The 14,964-nt window shown below is 48.8% G+C and overlaps 2 protein-coding genes across 2 annotated transcripts in view; both read right to left on the reverse strand.

The window, feature by feature from the left end:
- Nucleotides 1-59: 59 nt before the first annotated feature.
- On the reverse strand, nt 60-2,690 carry Spata32 (spermatogenesis associated 32). The gene is made up of 3 exons (XM_036195313.1): nt 2,635-2,690; nt 1,232-1,289; nt 60-908 (listed from the first exon to the last, which is right to left on the reverse strand). Exons 1-3 carry the CDS (start codon nt 2,688-2,690, stop codon nt 60-62), a joined length of 963 nt encoding a protein of 320 aa, XP_036051206.1.
- Map3k14 (mitogen-activated protein kinase kinase kinase 14) overlaps nt 2,043-14,964 on the reverse strand; it is a 45,468-nt gene continuing 32,546 nt past the window's right edge. Inside the window, exons 7-14 of the mRNA XM_036196433.1 lie at nt 11,246-11,375; nt 10,908-11,039; nt 10,263-10,367; nt 5,617-5,780; nt 5,093-5,243; nt 3,665-4,033; nt 3,348-3,454; nt 2,043-3,018 (exon numbers count right to left, since the gene is read on the reverse strand). Of these exons, the coding sequence (XP_036052326.1) occupies nt 2,824-3,018; nt 3,348-3,454; nt 3,665-4,033; nt 5,093-5,243; nt 5,617-5,780; nt 10,263-10,367; nt 10,908-11,039; nt 11,246-11,375 (1,353 nt within the window). The 3' untranslated portion in view covers nt 2,043-2,823. The remainder of the gene's footprint in view (nt 3,019-3,347; nt 3,455-3,664; nt 4,034-5,092; nt 5,244-5,616; nt 5,781-10,262; nt 10,368-10,907; nt 11,040-11,245; nt 11,376-14,964) is intronic.

Below are 14,964 nucleotides of genomic sequence, written 5' to 3' on the forward strand. Positions count from 1 at the left end.
GAACTGAGCCCATCCCCACGTGCTAGTGAGGCTCCAGAAGGGCTGCAGAGCAGCATCACTCACTCTTTGGCTTCCTGGAGCTGGGATGACTTGTCTGGTGCCTGGACAAACTTTACTTCCCCTTGGATGGTGGCATTCTTGAGCCCCGTCTTGCTAAAATCTAGGTAAGAGCAAGCTACATTATTGGTTTCAGGAGTCCAAGATTTCTGAGTTGTCATGTCTTCAAATGACTTCTCTTGCTTCTCAGAGGATATCTGGGTGATCTGGGTAGCCTGGGCAAACTTGAGGGACTGGACGGGCTGGCAAAGGTCTATAGATGTCTCCTGCAACTTCTCGGATGTAGCTTTGATCATATTTTCTAAATTAGGCACTTCTTTGTGGCTGGAGGAGGCTACAGCCAGGGAGGATGCAAAGTTGATCAGATCTGCCAGGCCGATGGCTGTGGGCAGGCTGGTGCAAGATAGAGAGGGGCTTGATGGTCTCGGGGCGCAGTCTGTGAGAACCTGGGAGATGGAGACAGACTTCCTTTCCCGGGGGCTCTTGCGATGTTTTTCTAAGGCCTGCTGGAGGCTGTGCTCTGACGCCTGGATGAGCTTGTTGGCCCAGAAGAGGTGTTTGGAGGTCTGTACGCGGATGGAGCGGAACTCAGTGGCGGACACCTGCTCCTCTTCCCTGTTGCTTGAGTTTGTATTGTTCCTCCAGGTTCTGGATTGCAGCTCTTCCTCATAGGGCTTGAGAGATTCGATCCTGTAGGTCTGCTGCTCCAGGCTTTCAGTGAAGTAGTCTCCTTCAGGCTCAGGTGTAGGTTTAGAGTGTACCACTGCTCCCATCTCCTCCAGCTGTGGTACTGGGCCTGGATCTGGGAGCTCTACAGGAAGGGGCTCCTTCTTGGGCAACTGTGCTTCCAGCTGAAAGGTGTCAACTAAAAGCTGAGGCAACAGGAGCTGGACCCCCGCCCCCCAGGACTCCTCTGCCACACCAAGCCCCTGTCCTGCTCCTGTGTGGCTCACTACTCCCCATCCCTTATCTCCACTTGCTTCTTATCTCCACACTGCCGGGGGCAGAGCAGGAAGTGCGGGCAGGTGGTGAAGGTGTGTGTGTGTGTGTGTGTGTGTGTGTGTGTGTGTGTGTGTGTGTGTGTGTGTGTCCGGTACCACAGTCCCAGACTTGCCAAGCAGAATTGCCCTGCCCTCTTGCCTGCTACCTGTGCATAAAGTGATGATTCTCTCACCTCTGTTTCTTCGTCTTCCTTTTCTTTATAGGTGTGAGGCTGCTGGTGGTAGTCATTCCTGAGGCATAAGGATCAAAATGAGTGCCAGATCCATAGGCAGGATCACGGTGGTAGGGATCTCTAGGGCCTTCAAAGCTCTCGCCTTGGACAAGGGTGGGCAAGGAGACCCCAGCTCTACTCCGACTGTCCCTGCTACTCCATTAGAAACTCTGGAGCGGTGTGTGTGTGTGTGTGTGTGTGTGTGTGTGTGTGTGTGTGTGTGTTATGCATGCACACATATGCACACATATACAAATGTGGAGGCTGGGTTGATCTTACGTGTCTACCTTAGTTACTGTCCACATCATTATGCTGAGATGAGGTATATCTCTCTACACAGGGAGCTCACTGATTCACTAGAATGGCTGGCCAGTTGAGGCCCTGGGATCTTCCCGCTTCCACCTCCCAGCTCTGGGATGACGGTGTTAGCATGTCATGCCAGCTTTTTACCTGGCTGAGGGATATCTAAACTCAGGCCTCATATTTGTGCTCTAAACACTTTGTCCCCTAAGATGCTGGTATTAAGACTCTCCGAGTTTCAGAAGCCCTGGCGAGCTTGCCCCTCCACTCTACAACTCCATTTGGTTGGAGGAGGGGCCTGGGGGTCTTCATTCTCTTTTTGGTGGGGGTGATCTCGAGACAGGGTGTCTCTGTGGAGCCCTGGCTGTCCTGGAACTCACTGTATAGACCAGGTCGGCCTCGAACTCACAGAGATTAAATCCTGTGGGATTAAATCCAAGTGCTGGGATTAAAGGTGTGTGCCACCATGCCTGGCAAATTATTTTTTAAATAACAAGCCAATTCCAGAAAATTCAAGACCCAACAGAGACTTTTCTTTTAATATAGAAGAGAAAAATCTAACCATGTAACAGACAAGTTAGGTACCCATCTTGCCTCAGTAAAGGTTTTACTTAAATAATGCCACCCTAACCTCACACTGTCATTTCTGATGAATTGTGAGCATTGGTTCCTTTGAGTCATACAATCCCAATTTTAGTCCAGACAGGAAGCAAGCTTGTCATGCTCCCATTCTCTTCAACATTCTTAAATTAGACTGCAGGCCACGTGAGAAGCTCTGAGCTGAAGCGCTTTGCCATGGTTCTGGGGCCTGACAGTGAGTCACACCGGCCCTGGGGAGGGCCAGTACCTATGAAGTGATAAAGCCCACCTCCAACATTAACAGTGCAACCCAGCTTGCAAGTGGACGTTTATGTGTCTTCTCATCTCCTAACTTCAGATCCCAGGAGATGACGCCAACAAACTCATAGCTGACCTCTTGGGTGTTTTCCTTCCTTCCCCATCAGCAGGCCGTTAGCTCCTCAGCTTCTGGCCCTGGCCCAGGAGTGGCCATGTCCTCCCCATACTGTCGGCCTTCCACACCTCTACTGGTAGCCAGTGGGGGAACGTGGCTCTCCCTCATTATCTGGAAAGTTTTGTGGGTTTTTGGTCTAAATCCGATTTTCTGGGCAAAGATGTGAGGTTCTGGGTGGCAGACACCTTCCTCCCAGTCCCCTCTGTAATGGGGAGAAGCCAATGAACTCTCTCCACCCCTCCTAGGTCTTTGGCAGGAGTGGGCTGGCAAGAGGGGATAAGTGGACCATACCATTGAAGTAGCTCGGGGTGTCCGTGGGCCGCCCCCGGGCCAGCACCATGTTGCAGCTGGAACTTCTTGCCTCTGCCTGGCTGCTCCATGAGTGCACGCCGGAACTCAGGGTGTCACGTGAGCTCTGAGAGGCCTTTGATGGGTTCTGAACACAAGAGCAGGCACAGACTCAGCCCTGTGCTCAGGAAACTGTCTCTGGCCTTGGTTTCCTTTGGGACAAGAGGACCTGGGTCTCTCCTAGGGTCAGGACCTGCTCGTCCTAGGCTACAAGGGGAAGGTGCATTTCTGTGTGGGACCAAAGCTACCCCCACTTTCCCTACTAACTGAAGCTTTTCCTGACTCCCAGGCATGTTGAAGGCATACTGTCTTGGTTTGGGGAGCAAGGACCCCTCCAAGAAAGGAGGGGTACCCTCATTGCCCCTCCTCTACCTACCACTTGCACAGGGCCCATGCCCAAGCTGTTCAGCAGCTCACCTTTTCACTGTCCTCTGACAGCGAGAGGCTGTCGATGCTGAGGCAAGAGAGAATCTGTTCCTGTTCCTCCAGAGAAAAGGGCTGCGACAGGCTGTTGAGAAAGAGTTCTGCAGGGGCAAAGAGGAAGAAGTTGCTAGGTGCCAGCATTCCTCCTGCACAGCTGCAGGAGGTGGCCTGCTGGGAACGGTGGAAAAAAGGCGAGGCTGGGGGTAACAGCAACAACAAAAATCCTGTGCGTGCGTGCGTGCGTGCGTGCGTGCGTGCGTGTGTGTGTGTGTGTGTGTGTGTGTACGCATGGCTACAGCCAAATGCCTTACCTATCTCCAGCTGTTGCAGCTCCAATTCTGGAAAGGTTGCCCTCCGGTCTGGGAAGCTGGGGCCCTTGGCAGGGGCTGGGTCCAGGGAGGACAGAGGCAAGGGTTCCCAGGTGCCAGACTCCTCCTTGCTCAGGTTCAGGGCTGGAGCTCCGCTCTGTTCTGGTGGTTCTGGCGGCAGAGGAGGCCGAGGCTCAGAGTTCCCGTCTGTGCTGGCCTTGGATGGTGTGCTGGCCTTGGATGGTATGCTGGCCTTGGATGGTGGGGTCTCCCTCGGTGGGGTGTGTAGGGTCTGGTGGCAGGTGGCTTGGTCTGGAGGTGGAGGTCTTGGTTCTTTATATTCTCCTTTCCAAGGGCTTTTCAGACCTCCCACTGTAAGGGAGAAGGCACCAGAAGTGAGGCAGAAGGGTGCAGGCATGCAGACACCAGCCCAGGCAAGAATGGCCCATCAATGAAAAAGAATTCAATTATGTGTGTATGTGTGTGTTGATTACATGAGTGCAGTGCCCACAAAGTCCAGAAGAGGGCATTATATGCCCTGAAGTTGCAGCCATCATGTGGTTGCTGGGAATTGAACTCAGAGCCTCTGGAAGAGCAGCCAGTGCTCTTAACCTCTCAGCCATCTCTACAGCCCCCCCCCCCCTTTTAAAAAATTGTTTTAAAGACAATATCTCACTCTATATCTCAGGCCTCAAAGTCCAATAATCCTCTTTGCCTCCGCCCCCTAGGTGCTGGGGTTCCAGGCATGAATCATCACACCCAGCTTAAAATGTGTGCTGCTTTCATTATTGATTTTTAACTTGCAATAGAGCTCTTATGCTCCAAGCCTCCTCTTAGGGTTTCTATTGTTCACTTAGCACTCACTGCCTACCACGTTCAGATCCGTTCCTGATACTCTGAATACTTAGTGCTGGGCGATGGCTCATTCCCCAGCCACCAGCCTTCCCACCCTCCCTGGAGGGACTCCAAATCACGCTCAACTCCCTCTAACAACAGGGCTGTAGTGCACCAGGAGCGGAGGGGTTGGGTCCTGGGTGTGCAAACATCTGCCGGGAGCTAACAGGTACCCTCCAGCATGGCTGCAGCCCCGTCTATGCCCTCCCAGTGCCCAGGAGTCTTGCTACCCCACAGTCCACCAGCATTTGGTGCTACCAACTCTCTGGTTCTTTATGGCTGAGTGGCTATTGGATGTGTGTGGTTCCAATTTGCACTGAGTCATTTTTCCATGTCATTTAGTCCCTCTTCCTCCATCTCCCAAGTCTGACACCAGCCTCAAGCACAGGGACTCACTGCCTCGATCTTCCCAGCACTGGAGGGAAGGTGGGAGACCAAGGCTCTGAGGAGCTGTTTCTCTCATTTTTGACCGTCTCGGTCCTGACCTTCCCTCTGCCCACAGCTTGCCATCTGCCCAGGTGGACAAGGCTCTCTTACCTTGCTGTAATGCCTGGCCCACCTTCCCCCGAAGCTCCATGGCAGAGGCTCGGTGGACAGGCTCTTTCCTCAGCCCCTCTTGGATGGCTTGGGCTGTGAGGGGCGCGCAGGAAGGAGGGATCTCCCTCACAGGGGGAGGCTCGCTGGCAATCTGGAGGCCAAAAACGCAACATGCAAGACCTGTTTCCTTGTTCCCACCAGCAGCCTTACTCTCCACTCCACCAATCCTAAGCTAGCTTGGGGAATCTACCACAAGAAGGGAGGGGGTTGGGCCACAGTCAGTGGGGAGAGTCTCCCTAGAAAAGGGAGACACGGCTCCAAATAGGGCAGGACAGAGCCTGGCAAGAAGACACCATGTCTTCCAGGCCTACTCTAAAAGAGCTGGTGGAAGTAGCCCAGGGAACAGGCGGAAGACACCTTCCATTATTCACATCTGCCATGGAAGAACAACTCTCACAAGCCTGCGGCCTAGATCCATGGCCCTGCTGGCCTCCCCTCACAGCTGTTTTGTGGCAACCACTGACCTTGAGACAGAGTGGGCCTCGGAAGTACTGAGTCCAGGGGTGGCAGCCATTGAGCATGTGGAGCATCATGCAACAGCTGCTCCAGATGTCCACCTTGGCATCGCAGGGCTTGCCCATCACCACTTCTGGGGCCATGTGGGTCTCTGTACCAGGAATGTAGTCCCCTGAGCAAGCAGCACCAGAGATAGAATCATTATGTATGAATTCAGTGGCTACAACACTTAATTCCTGGGTTACCCCTGGTGCAGTACTTTAAATGAAATAATTACATTATTACTGTGTGGATGTGTGCACATGCGTGTGTGCCATGACTTCCTGTGGAGTTCAGAGAATAACTGTGTGGAGTCAGCTCTCTCCATCCACCTTTACATAGGTTCTGGGGATCAAACTCAGGTCACCAGATTTGCAGCAAGTACCTTTACCTGCTAACATCTCAGTGGACCATGGTTTTGCTTTTTTGTTTGTTTTGAGACAGTGTGTCTCTATGTGGAACTTGCTATGTAGACCAGGCTGGCCTTGAACTCATAGAGATCCACCTGCCTCTGCCTCCTGAGTGCTGGGATTAAAGGCGTGCCTAACTATGCCTGGCTATTTTTTTTTTTTTTTTTGAAACAGAGTCTTGCTCTATAGCTGAGGTTAGTCTAGAACTCACAGCAAGCCTTCTACTTCATCCTCTCAAGTGTTAGGATCACAGGCACGAGTCACTATGCTTACCCTGGCTGCATTTTCTTCCACATAATTAATGGTTTAGGAATGTCACAGCAATAATGCATACACAAAATAAATAAAAACCACAAATCAAAACAAGCTAAATAAACAAAACTCCAACATGCTCCATAACAAAACCCAGAAAATTCATATGCATAAAAGCATATAATTATAAAACAGTCAAATAGGGGCTGCAGAGATGGCTCAGAGGTTAAGAGCACTGGCTGCTCTTCCAGAGGTCCTGAGTTCAGTTTCCAGCAACCACATCTTGGCTCACAACCATCTGTAATAATATCTGGTGCCCTCTTCTGGCCTGCAGGCAAACTTGGAGGCAGAACACTGTGTACATAATAAATAAATGAATCTTAAAAACAAAACAAAACAAATAACAGCCAGTATATATAGTTAAGTGGATGTCAACTTTTTTTCCTTCCAATTTTTGAGACTGAATCCAGTGCCTTATACATGTTTGTCAAGGACTTTACCATTGAGCGATAACCTGCCCTCTTTTCACTAAATTGTCAAAGCTGGCCTTGAACTTGCCTCAGCTTCCCAAGTAGCTGGGATTACAGGCTTGGCTAACAGTGTTGTTTATTATTATTATTATTATTATTATTATTATTATTATTATTTTATTATTATTATTATTATTTTAGACATGATTTCACTATGGAGTCATGGCTGTTCTGGAACTTACTTTGTGTAGACCAGGCTGACTTTGAATTTAGAGAGATCTGACTGCCTCTGCTTCCTGAATGCTGGGATTAAAAGTGTGTGCAACCATGCCTGGCCTAACAGTATTTGTATAATGGTGCTTTGGACTTGACGTTTTTGCTCAGTATTCTTGGGGAAAAAACAAAAACAAAAACAAAAACAGTAGAAAGGACATTATTTTTGTAATGAATTATCAAAAGACTCACTAATGTCATTTTAAGATAAATGTTTAATTTAGACCATCAGAATCGCCCACACAGCCCTTTCATATCACACTACCCATGCTGGACACAGGCTAAGTGTCCTTAGCCAAAGCAAGAGGGCAGAAGTAGTCTGGTTTTCATTTTTTAAAAGCTAGGAATATTTCCAATATGCAATGGGCAGGCAGTCTTAGAGAGGGGACTCAAACCTTGTCTGCCAATGATATGGGATATAGCCTTCTCTACACGGTACTGTCAGTGTGCCTGAGTCTGAATGCCACCCAAAAGCTGCAACTTGAAAGTAATTTTGGATAGGGATGCTCAGACTTCCAATAGATTCTTTTCCCTTTGATCAAAACAGAGCCATTGGGGGCTGAAGAGGTGGCTCACTGGTTGCTCTCCAGAGGTCTGTTGTGTGGTATTTTGTGTTCTGACACAGCTTGCCTGGAGATCAGAGGGCAGAGCTGGCCACTAGTTAACCACAGAGGCTGGGTGGTGGTGGATCACATCTTTAATCCCAGCACTCAGGAGGTGGAGACAGGAAGTGATAAGGTGGGGTGGAGACAGAATCTTGGCCCTTTCAGTCAGAGGACCTGGAGAGTTAAGAAGTCACTGGTATCTGCTCCTCTGCTTCTCTGATCTTTCAGTTTTTTACCCCAATATCTGACTCCTAGTTTTTACTGATAAGACTAATTAGGTTCATACTTCAACTGACACCCAATGTGGGACATGAATTCATGAAAATTCGCTTTGCAGCCATAGGCACAGGCTGGAGCTGCATGTGGGGGGCTCCTGCCGGAGTCACTGCTCAGACTCTATGGTTAACTAGTGGCTAGCTCCACCCACTGACTTCCAGCCAAGCTTTATTTGTCAGAACACAAAATATCACACAATAGAGGACCAAGTTCCCAGCACCTACATCAAGTGGCTCCCAACTGCCTAGAACTCCAGTTCCAAGGGATCTAATGCCTTCTTCTGGCCTTCAAGGACACATGCATACACATTTGCATACATATACATTAAAAATAAACAAAAAAATAGAACTTTTTTCTTTTTAAATGAACTTTATACTCAATACTCTTAGGTGGGAAAAGCAGGTTACAGAATTGAATTACAATGCTTTAAGGAGGCATGAAAAAACTTATGGAATTATGTAAATTATTCATGGTTTTCTCTTTGGAGAAGAGGACTAGGTAAGAATGCTTCCTTTTCCTTCTTTTATAACAAGTATTTTACAATGGGCATGAATTAGTTTTACAGCTAGATGGCAGGGTATGAGACACTGGACTATTCACAATAACCAAGACAAGGAACCATCCTACATACTTGTCAACAGATGATGGGCAGAGAACACGTGGTGCATATGTACAGTGGAGTTTTACAGAAATAGAAGAAATGTTATCATTGGCAGGAAAATGGATGGAACTGGACAGCGTCATGTTAAGCAAAATAAGTTAGCTCCAGGAAGACAAGAATCACATGTTTATATCACATGCAGACCTATATACATAATATTACACACACACACACACACACACACACACACACACACACACATACGCTGACAAGGTCTCATAAGCTCAAGACTGCCTAGAACTTGACATGTAGCTGAGGATGACTTTGAACTATTGACCCTCCTGTCTCGGTTTATAAGTGCTCTGGGATTACAGGTACATGCCATGATGCCCAGTTTACAAAGTGCTGGGAAGCCAAGACTTCACAAATGCTAGGTGAGCACTCTACCCACTGTGCTATATCCCAGCCTTGGAATCTAGATTTAAATATAAATAATGCGTGTGACATGAAAACAGAAGGTACAGTTGAGCTGGGTGTGGTAGCGCACAACTTTAGTCTTGGCACATGTGGGAGGCAGAGGCAGGAGGATCTCTCTGATTTTGAGGCCAACCTGGTCTACACAGAGAGCTCCAGAGCTATAGTGTAACCCTCTTTCAAACACACAAGGGTGGCTGGAGGCAGGCACCAACTCAGGAAAGGAGAGGAAAAGCCAGAGGGAAGAAGGCGGGGACAGACAGACATGTTTCCCCTCATATGTGGGATCTACATTTAACTATACATATGTACACATATAAGTGACAGAAGAGAAGGGAGGGGCTGGAGAGATGGCTCAGTGGTTAAGGGCACCGCCTGCTCATCCAGAGGACATAGGACCCACATGGCAGCTAACAAATGTCTGAACTCCAAGATCTGACACCCTCACACAGACATACATGTAGGCAAAAGACCAATGTACATAAAATAAAATAAATTATTAAAAAAAAAAGGAGACTGGAGCAGGTAGGGGACCAGTGAGAGGAGGGGAGAAAGGATAGAGATTGGAGGTGCAAATAAGAGCAAGATAAAGACACACACACACACACACACACACACACACACACACACACACGAAAATGCCATAATGATAGTCGTATGTTCACACACATGATAAAGAAGAAGGTAAAGCCTAGCCTGTAATCTTAACACTTAGTAGGCTGAGGCAGAAGGACTGTGTGTGTGAGGCCAGCCTGGAGCACACAGTGAGACCATGTCTCAAAGCAAAACAAAACACAAAAAACCAAAACAAGACAAAAATCAACAATAAACTACACACACACAAAAAGGAAGTAAAAAATATGAATCTTAGTTGGGTATGGTGGCACACGTCTTTAATCCCAGCACTTAGGAGGCAGAGGCAGGCAGATCTCTGTGAGTTCGAGGCCAGCTTGGTCTACCTATTGAGTTCTAGGCAAGCCAGGACTACAAAGCCTGGCCCTACGGTAAAGTCTAGGGCCCTTTTGGCCTTGCTGTGTAAGGTCACATGGTCAAGGAGTGTCTGACATCTATTACTGTATTTATGCACAACCAGAACCTGTGATAACCCAGGGTGGTTATGGGGCTGAATTCTACTTGGGGACATAAGGTGACCACAGCGTTTATCCCCACATGGAAAGCACAGTGGTACAAAGCTAATGTTGAATGATGGCTACTGGCTACTGTGATTGTGAGGAGAAGAGAACGGGACCTTACCCGTGAGCAAGGCTTTTCCTAGGCCGTCAGGTTGTAGGCACAAGGCATGGCCAAAGTCGCAGAGGGCAGCTCGGCTTCCATCACTGGACAGAAGTACGTTGTCAGCTGCAGGTAGCACCCAGCAAGAGGGAAGAAGGGGAACAGGTGAGTCACTTGAGGCTCCAGGCCCCAGCCCACCCCGGCCTGGCTTGACCTGGCCTCTAGTCAGGCAACTTTCTGGCCAGTCTTACACTGCAGCTGCTGCTTCTCATTAGTCTAGTTAGTCATGGAGAGCAGGGGGTGGGGGTGGGGAGGATGGGTTGTCAGTTGGGGCTAAAGTCGGGCAGCAGGCAGGATCTGGAGGGGGTCTACTGCTACAGAGCACCCCCACTGTCCCAGAGAGTGGTCTCTTTGGCACCTTGCCCTCTCCCAGAGGTCATCAGTGGTCAGGAGTTTAGGCTTCAGTTTTCTGGGAACAAGCCTGCAGACTACAGTGCTGGACTGTGGGCTGGAGAACGTCATTCCCTACCCACTACACAGCCCTGCCAGCTGACTCAGGCACCTACACTGTAGATAAGTAGGCAGGTCCACAACTGGGAGGAAACCAGGCAGAAAGGCATGAAGCAGAGCCTGCTGGGATCAAGACCACGGCGGCTAGGGCCTTACCTTTGACATCCCCATGCAGAATCCTTCGTATATGGAGGTATTCTAGCCCCTCCAGGGCCTGGCCCAAGTAGTACAGGGCTCGGTCCTCTGGCAGACAGCCCTTCTGTTTTATGAGCTGGCCTAGCGAGCCACCTAGGAAATGAACAGCCAGTCTTTATGTGGGGCTTTCCCAGGCTTCCACACAAGCCAAGGGCAAGAGCGAAGGGCAGGTGATGTGGGAGAACCAGATGTCACAGGGCTAGGTCCAACATGGACTGACTAGAGACCAAGGTCGAAGTGGGGGTTAACTCTTGGCCTTGAGTTTTGAGAGGGAAAAAAAATAGGACCCATCTGCTTACCTTCTAGCAGTTCCATGAAGATGTTGACCCAAGACCCTTCTCTCACGGCTCCATAGAGAGGGACAATTCTGGGCGAGGTCAGTCCAGCACAGGCCATCAGCTCCTCTGCCCGAAACACTTCGAGCCGTACCTGAAAGACCCAGAGAACTCTGAGTCAGGGCGAATGAGGCAGGCTGGGGTCTACATCCTGCTGGTACCCTTGGTATTCTACGCACAGAGGCTAATGATGCTCCTGGTAGTAATGTCCCAGGCAAAGTGGGACCAGGTAAGCCTGCCAGGCCCTTGAGGGCTAAGCTGTGTACCCATGAATACACCCCTGGTGTCAGACACCAGTTCCATAGTGCTGCCTATAAAAAACAGTCACACAAAAGCAAATTCTTCCAGGCCCCAGGAGTGCTGTTCACCCTCAATCTGCCAAACACATTCTTTCCCTCCGAGCTCAACTGTCTGGATAATCTCTAGGCCATGAGGCCTTGCTAATCCTCATACACACCCTCTAGCCTCAACAGGGCTTCATTGTGTATCATAGATTGTCTTGAACTCAATCCTGCCTCAGTATACCAAGTGCTAGGATAAGTGTATGGCACCGTGCTTGATTCTGTGAAGAGCTGCTGGGTAAGTGGTTCTCAACCTGTGGGTAGTGACCCCTTGGGCTGAATGATCCTTTCATAGGGGTTGTCTAAGACCATCTGCATATCAGATATTTATGATTCATAACAGTAGTAAGATTATAGTTATGAAGTAGCAACGAAATTAATTTTGTGGTTGGGGGTCACCACGATATGAGGAACTGTATTAAAGGGGTACAGCATTAGGAAGGTTGAGAACCGCTGCACTGGATTCGCAGCATCCCTTGTTTTTAAAAAAATTATTTAATGTGCCTGAATGCATGTATCTGTTCTACATGTATGTAGGAGCCTGAAGAGAGCAGAAGAGGATGCCAGATACCCTGGAACTGGAGTTACAGGGGGTTGTGAGCTGCAAGGTGGGTTCTGGGCACCAAACTCAAGTCTTCTGGAAGAGCAGCCAGTGCTCCTATCAGTCCCCCTTGTAGCAATTTTTTTATAACTACCTGCATTTTTTATATGTGTGTATGGTATATGTATGTTTGTGAAGGCCTGACACTGGGTGTCTATCTCATGGTTTTCTACTTTATTGAGACAAGGCCTCTGCTGAACCTAGAGCTCATTAATTCTGGCTAGGTAGCTACCCAGTTTGCTGGGGGACTTGGGTCTCTATCTCTGAGTTCTGGGATTACAGGTGGCCATGATGCCTGTCTGGCTTTTTATGTGGGTTCTAGGGATCTGAACCCAGTCCTCATGATGCAGTTCATCCACTGAACTATCTCCCTAGTCCCAGTTATTATTTCCCAATGGACTAAACTATCCTTGTAGACAGGTTGCATTTATATTACAGTTTACTATATATTACCGTAGCTACTTCCTAGCATCTGAGTACAAGAAGGCTTCTGGGGAGGGGTTGGCCAGCCTATTGCGATGTGGAAGTTGGGGGTCATCTACTCCTATCTGTGGGGACCAGCAGCATGGCATGGCAGGAAGCATGAGGCCATGGATGCAAGTATCGTATGCTTAGATTCTGGCTGGGCCATTCATAAAAAGATTACTTGCTTCTGTCAACTGAGTCTCAAGGTGAATGGTGGGGACAGGGCTACCTGCTCCTGGGTGGTGTGAGGATTCAGAGATGGGGGTCTCACTCCATGCTTGGTGACGGGAACACTTGGGCAGAGCTGGCTTCGCATTTCCTCTTGCCAACTCAAATAGAACAGCTTACTAAAGTCTTCCTACGTTCACTTGCTGGCTGCTGCGGGGCCTCCGAGTGGTGCCGCCAGGGACGACAGCAGTAACAGATTAGTCTGACCCAGCTTTTGTTTCCAGACTTGACTGGGCAAACAGGAGCTCTGCCCGTGTGGGGTTTCTGGACTCTTGCCTATCAATGGAAAATGTTTCTCTTCTAGTTACTTGAAGTATAATATCAAGTTCGGTTAATCAGCTCACATGAACTTTGACTTTTGATCCGTGTTTCCTCTACATAGCTGATGAACTTGACTGAAACTAATTCACCTATGATTTCCAGTGGCCATGTCCCTCCCTATTCACTCCCAAGATGTGAGGTGAAGCATCCTAGGGCTCTCAGAGGACCCAGAAGGGTACTGCAGGACTCTGCATTAAAAGAAGCAGGACTGCTCGATGCCCGTGGGCTCCTTGTTTGGGATGGCCCAGGTCCCACACTGACCACACTCCTTTTGCTGTTAAATCCTCACAAAGCCAGGCATTGGGTGCTAGTGACATGAAGAGCTTTAGGGAAGGGTGGAACGCAGAGAAGAAATGAAGATGGGATTGTCCACTCTGATTCTGATGTTTGAGAAACTGTAGTGTGTTCAAGAAGGCCCACTCACTAGCCAACAGTAACTTTGGAGGGAGGCTGGGTGTGAGTGTGCTGGTTCACAAGTTTAAGGCCAGTCTCAGCTATGTAGTTAAGGTTTAGGTCAACTTGGGATACTCGGTCTCAACAAACAACCCTCTCCTCGCCCCCCCCCCCCCAAAAAAAAACCCCACATATTTTTCTTTCTTTCAACTCATACGACTTGGTTTCAATGTATGGTAAGTTTTAGGATATACCTAACCATGTAATAATGTAAACACAGCAGATTCAGTGAATGACATATATCACATAGCATGTACCTCCAAGAATAGGACTGAAGAAGAGGCCTGGGTACCATGAAAATCTCACCAAGAGGGGATCTCAACTCACTCTCTAGAGCTGCGGTTCTCAACCCTCCTAATGTTGTGACCCCCCCATATAGTTCATGTGCTGACCCCCAACCATAACATTATTTTCACTGCTACTTTGTAACTGTAATTTTGTTGTTATGAATCACAATGTAAGTATCTGATATGCAGATGGTCTTAAGTGACCCCTATGCAAGGTCATTCAGCCCAACCCAAAGGGTTACAACACACAGGTTAAGAACCACTGCTCTAGAGGGTCCCAGCAATGTTGAACCATTTCCAACACACACCAAAGCTGATGGGATGGGAAATCTCAAAACAAGGTGATTCTGCAGTCTTGGTGAGCTGGAAGAAGCAGGGTACAAGGGCCATCCCATGAAGTCAGAAGGGGAAAGCTCCCCACCCCTATGGCCAGACACTACCCAAACCACCTCTCCACTCAACTTCAGTGCTCTCAAGCTCAAAGAGAGTGCTGGGCCGTGATGGGCTGTGGGTGGGAACTAACATTTAAGATCCACTAACATACACCAGGCACTGTTCAGCACTGTTTTTATACAACAGTCTATGAAGGGGTAGGTCATCATTCCCATTTCACTGATGGGGAAGCTGAGGTCAGCATGAAGAACTCATCCAGAGTCACTGAGAACAGAGTACCACTACCAAGATATTGGTTGGGGAGGCCTGATCCCAGAGCTGCCAGCTGCTGTACTGCTGGAATAATTTTCCAGGCTCAGCCTTGACTCCTGGCCATATTCACATATATTCAGAAGCAGTATCTCCAGGGAGACATGAGGACACCATTGACAGCCAGGTACAGAAGCCACTTCACTTTGGTGCCACAGCCCAAGCCCGGAGACTTTTCCTTCCTCAAAACTCCTTATTTTCTTTAGCATACAAAATCTGCTTTTCTGTCACTAAAAAGGGGGTCCAAGGAACTCCCCAAGTTCTGAAGATCTCAGGGATATAAAC

Source organism: Onychomys torridus, chromosome 8, assembly GCF_903995425.1.
Source record: "Onychomys torridus chromosome 8, mOncTor1.1, whole genome shotgun sequence".
Classification (NCBI taxonomy): domain Eukaryota; kingdom Metazoa; phylum Chordata; class Mammalia; order Rodentia; family Cricetidae; genus Onychomys; species Onychomys torridus.

Coding starts and splice junctions, on each gene's coding strand:
- Spata32 (XM_036195313.1), bottom strand. CDS start 2,690: ATGAGGGAGAGCCACGTTCCCCCACTGGCTACCAGTAGAGGTGTGGAA. Junction 1,290..2,634: donor AGAGGTGTGGAAGGCCGACA/GTATGGGGAGGA, acceptor CTTATGCCTCAG/GAATGACTACCACCAGCAGC. Junction 909..1,231: donor AGGAAGACGAAGAAACAGAG/GTGAGAGAATCA, acceptor GACACCTTTCAG/CTGGAAGCACAGTTGCCCAA.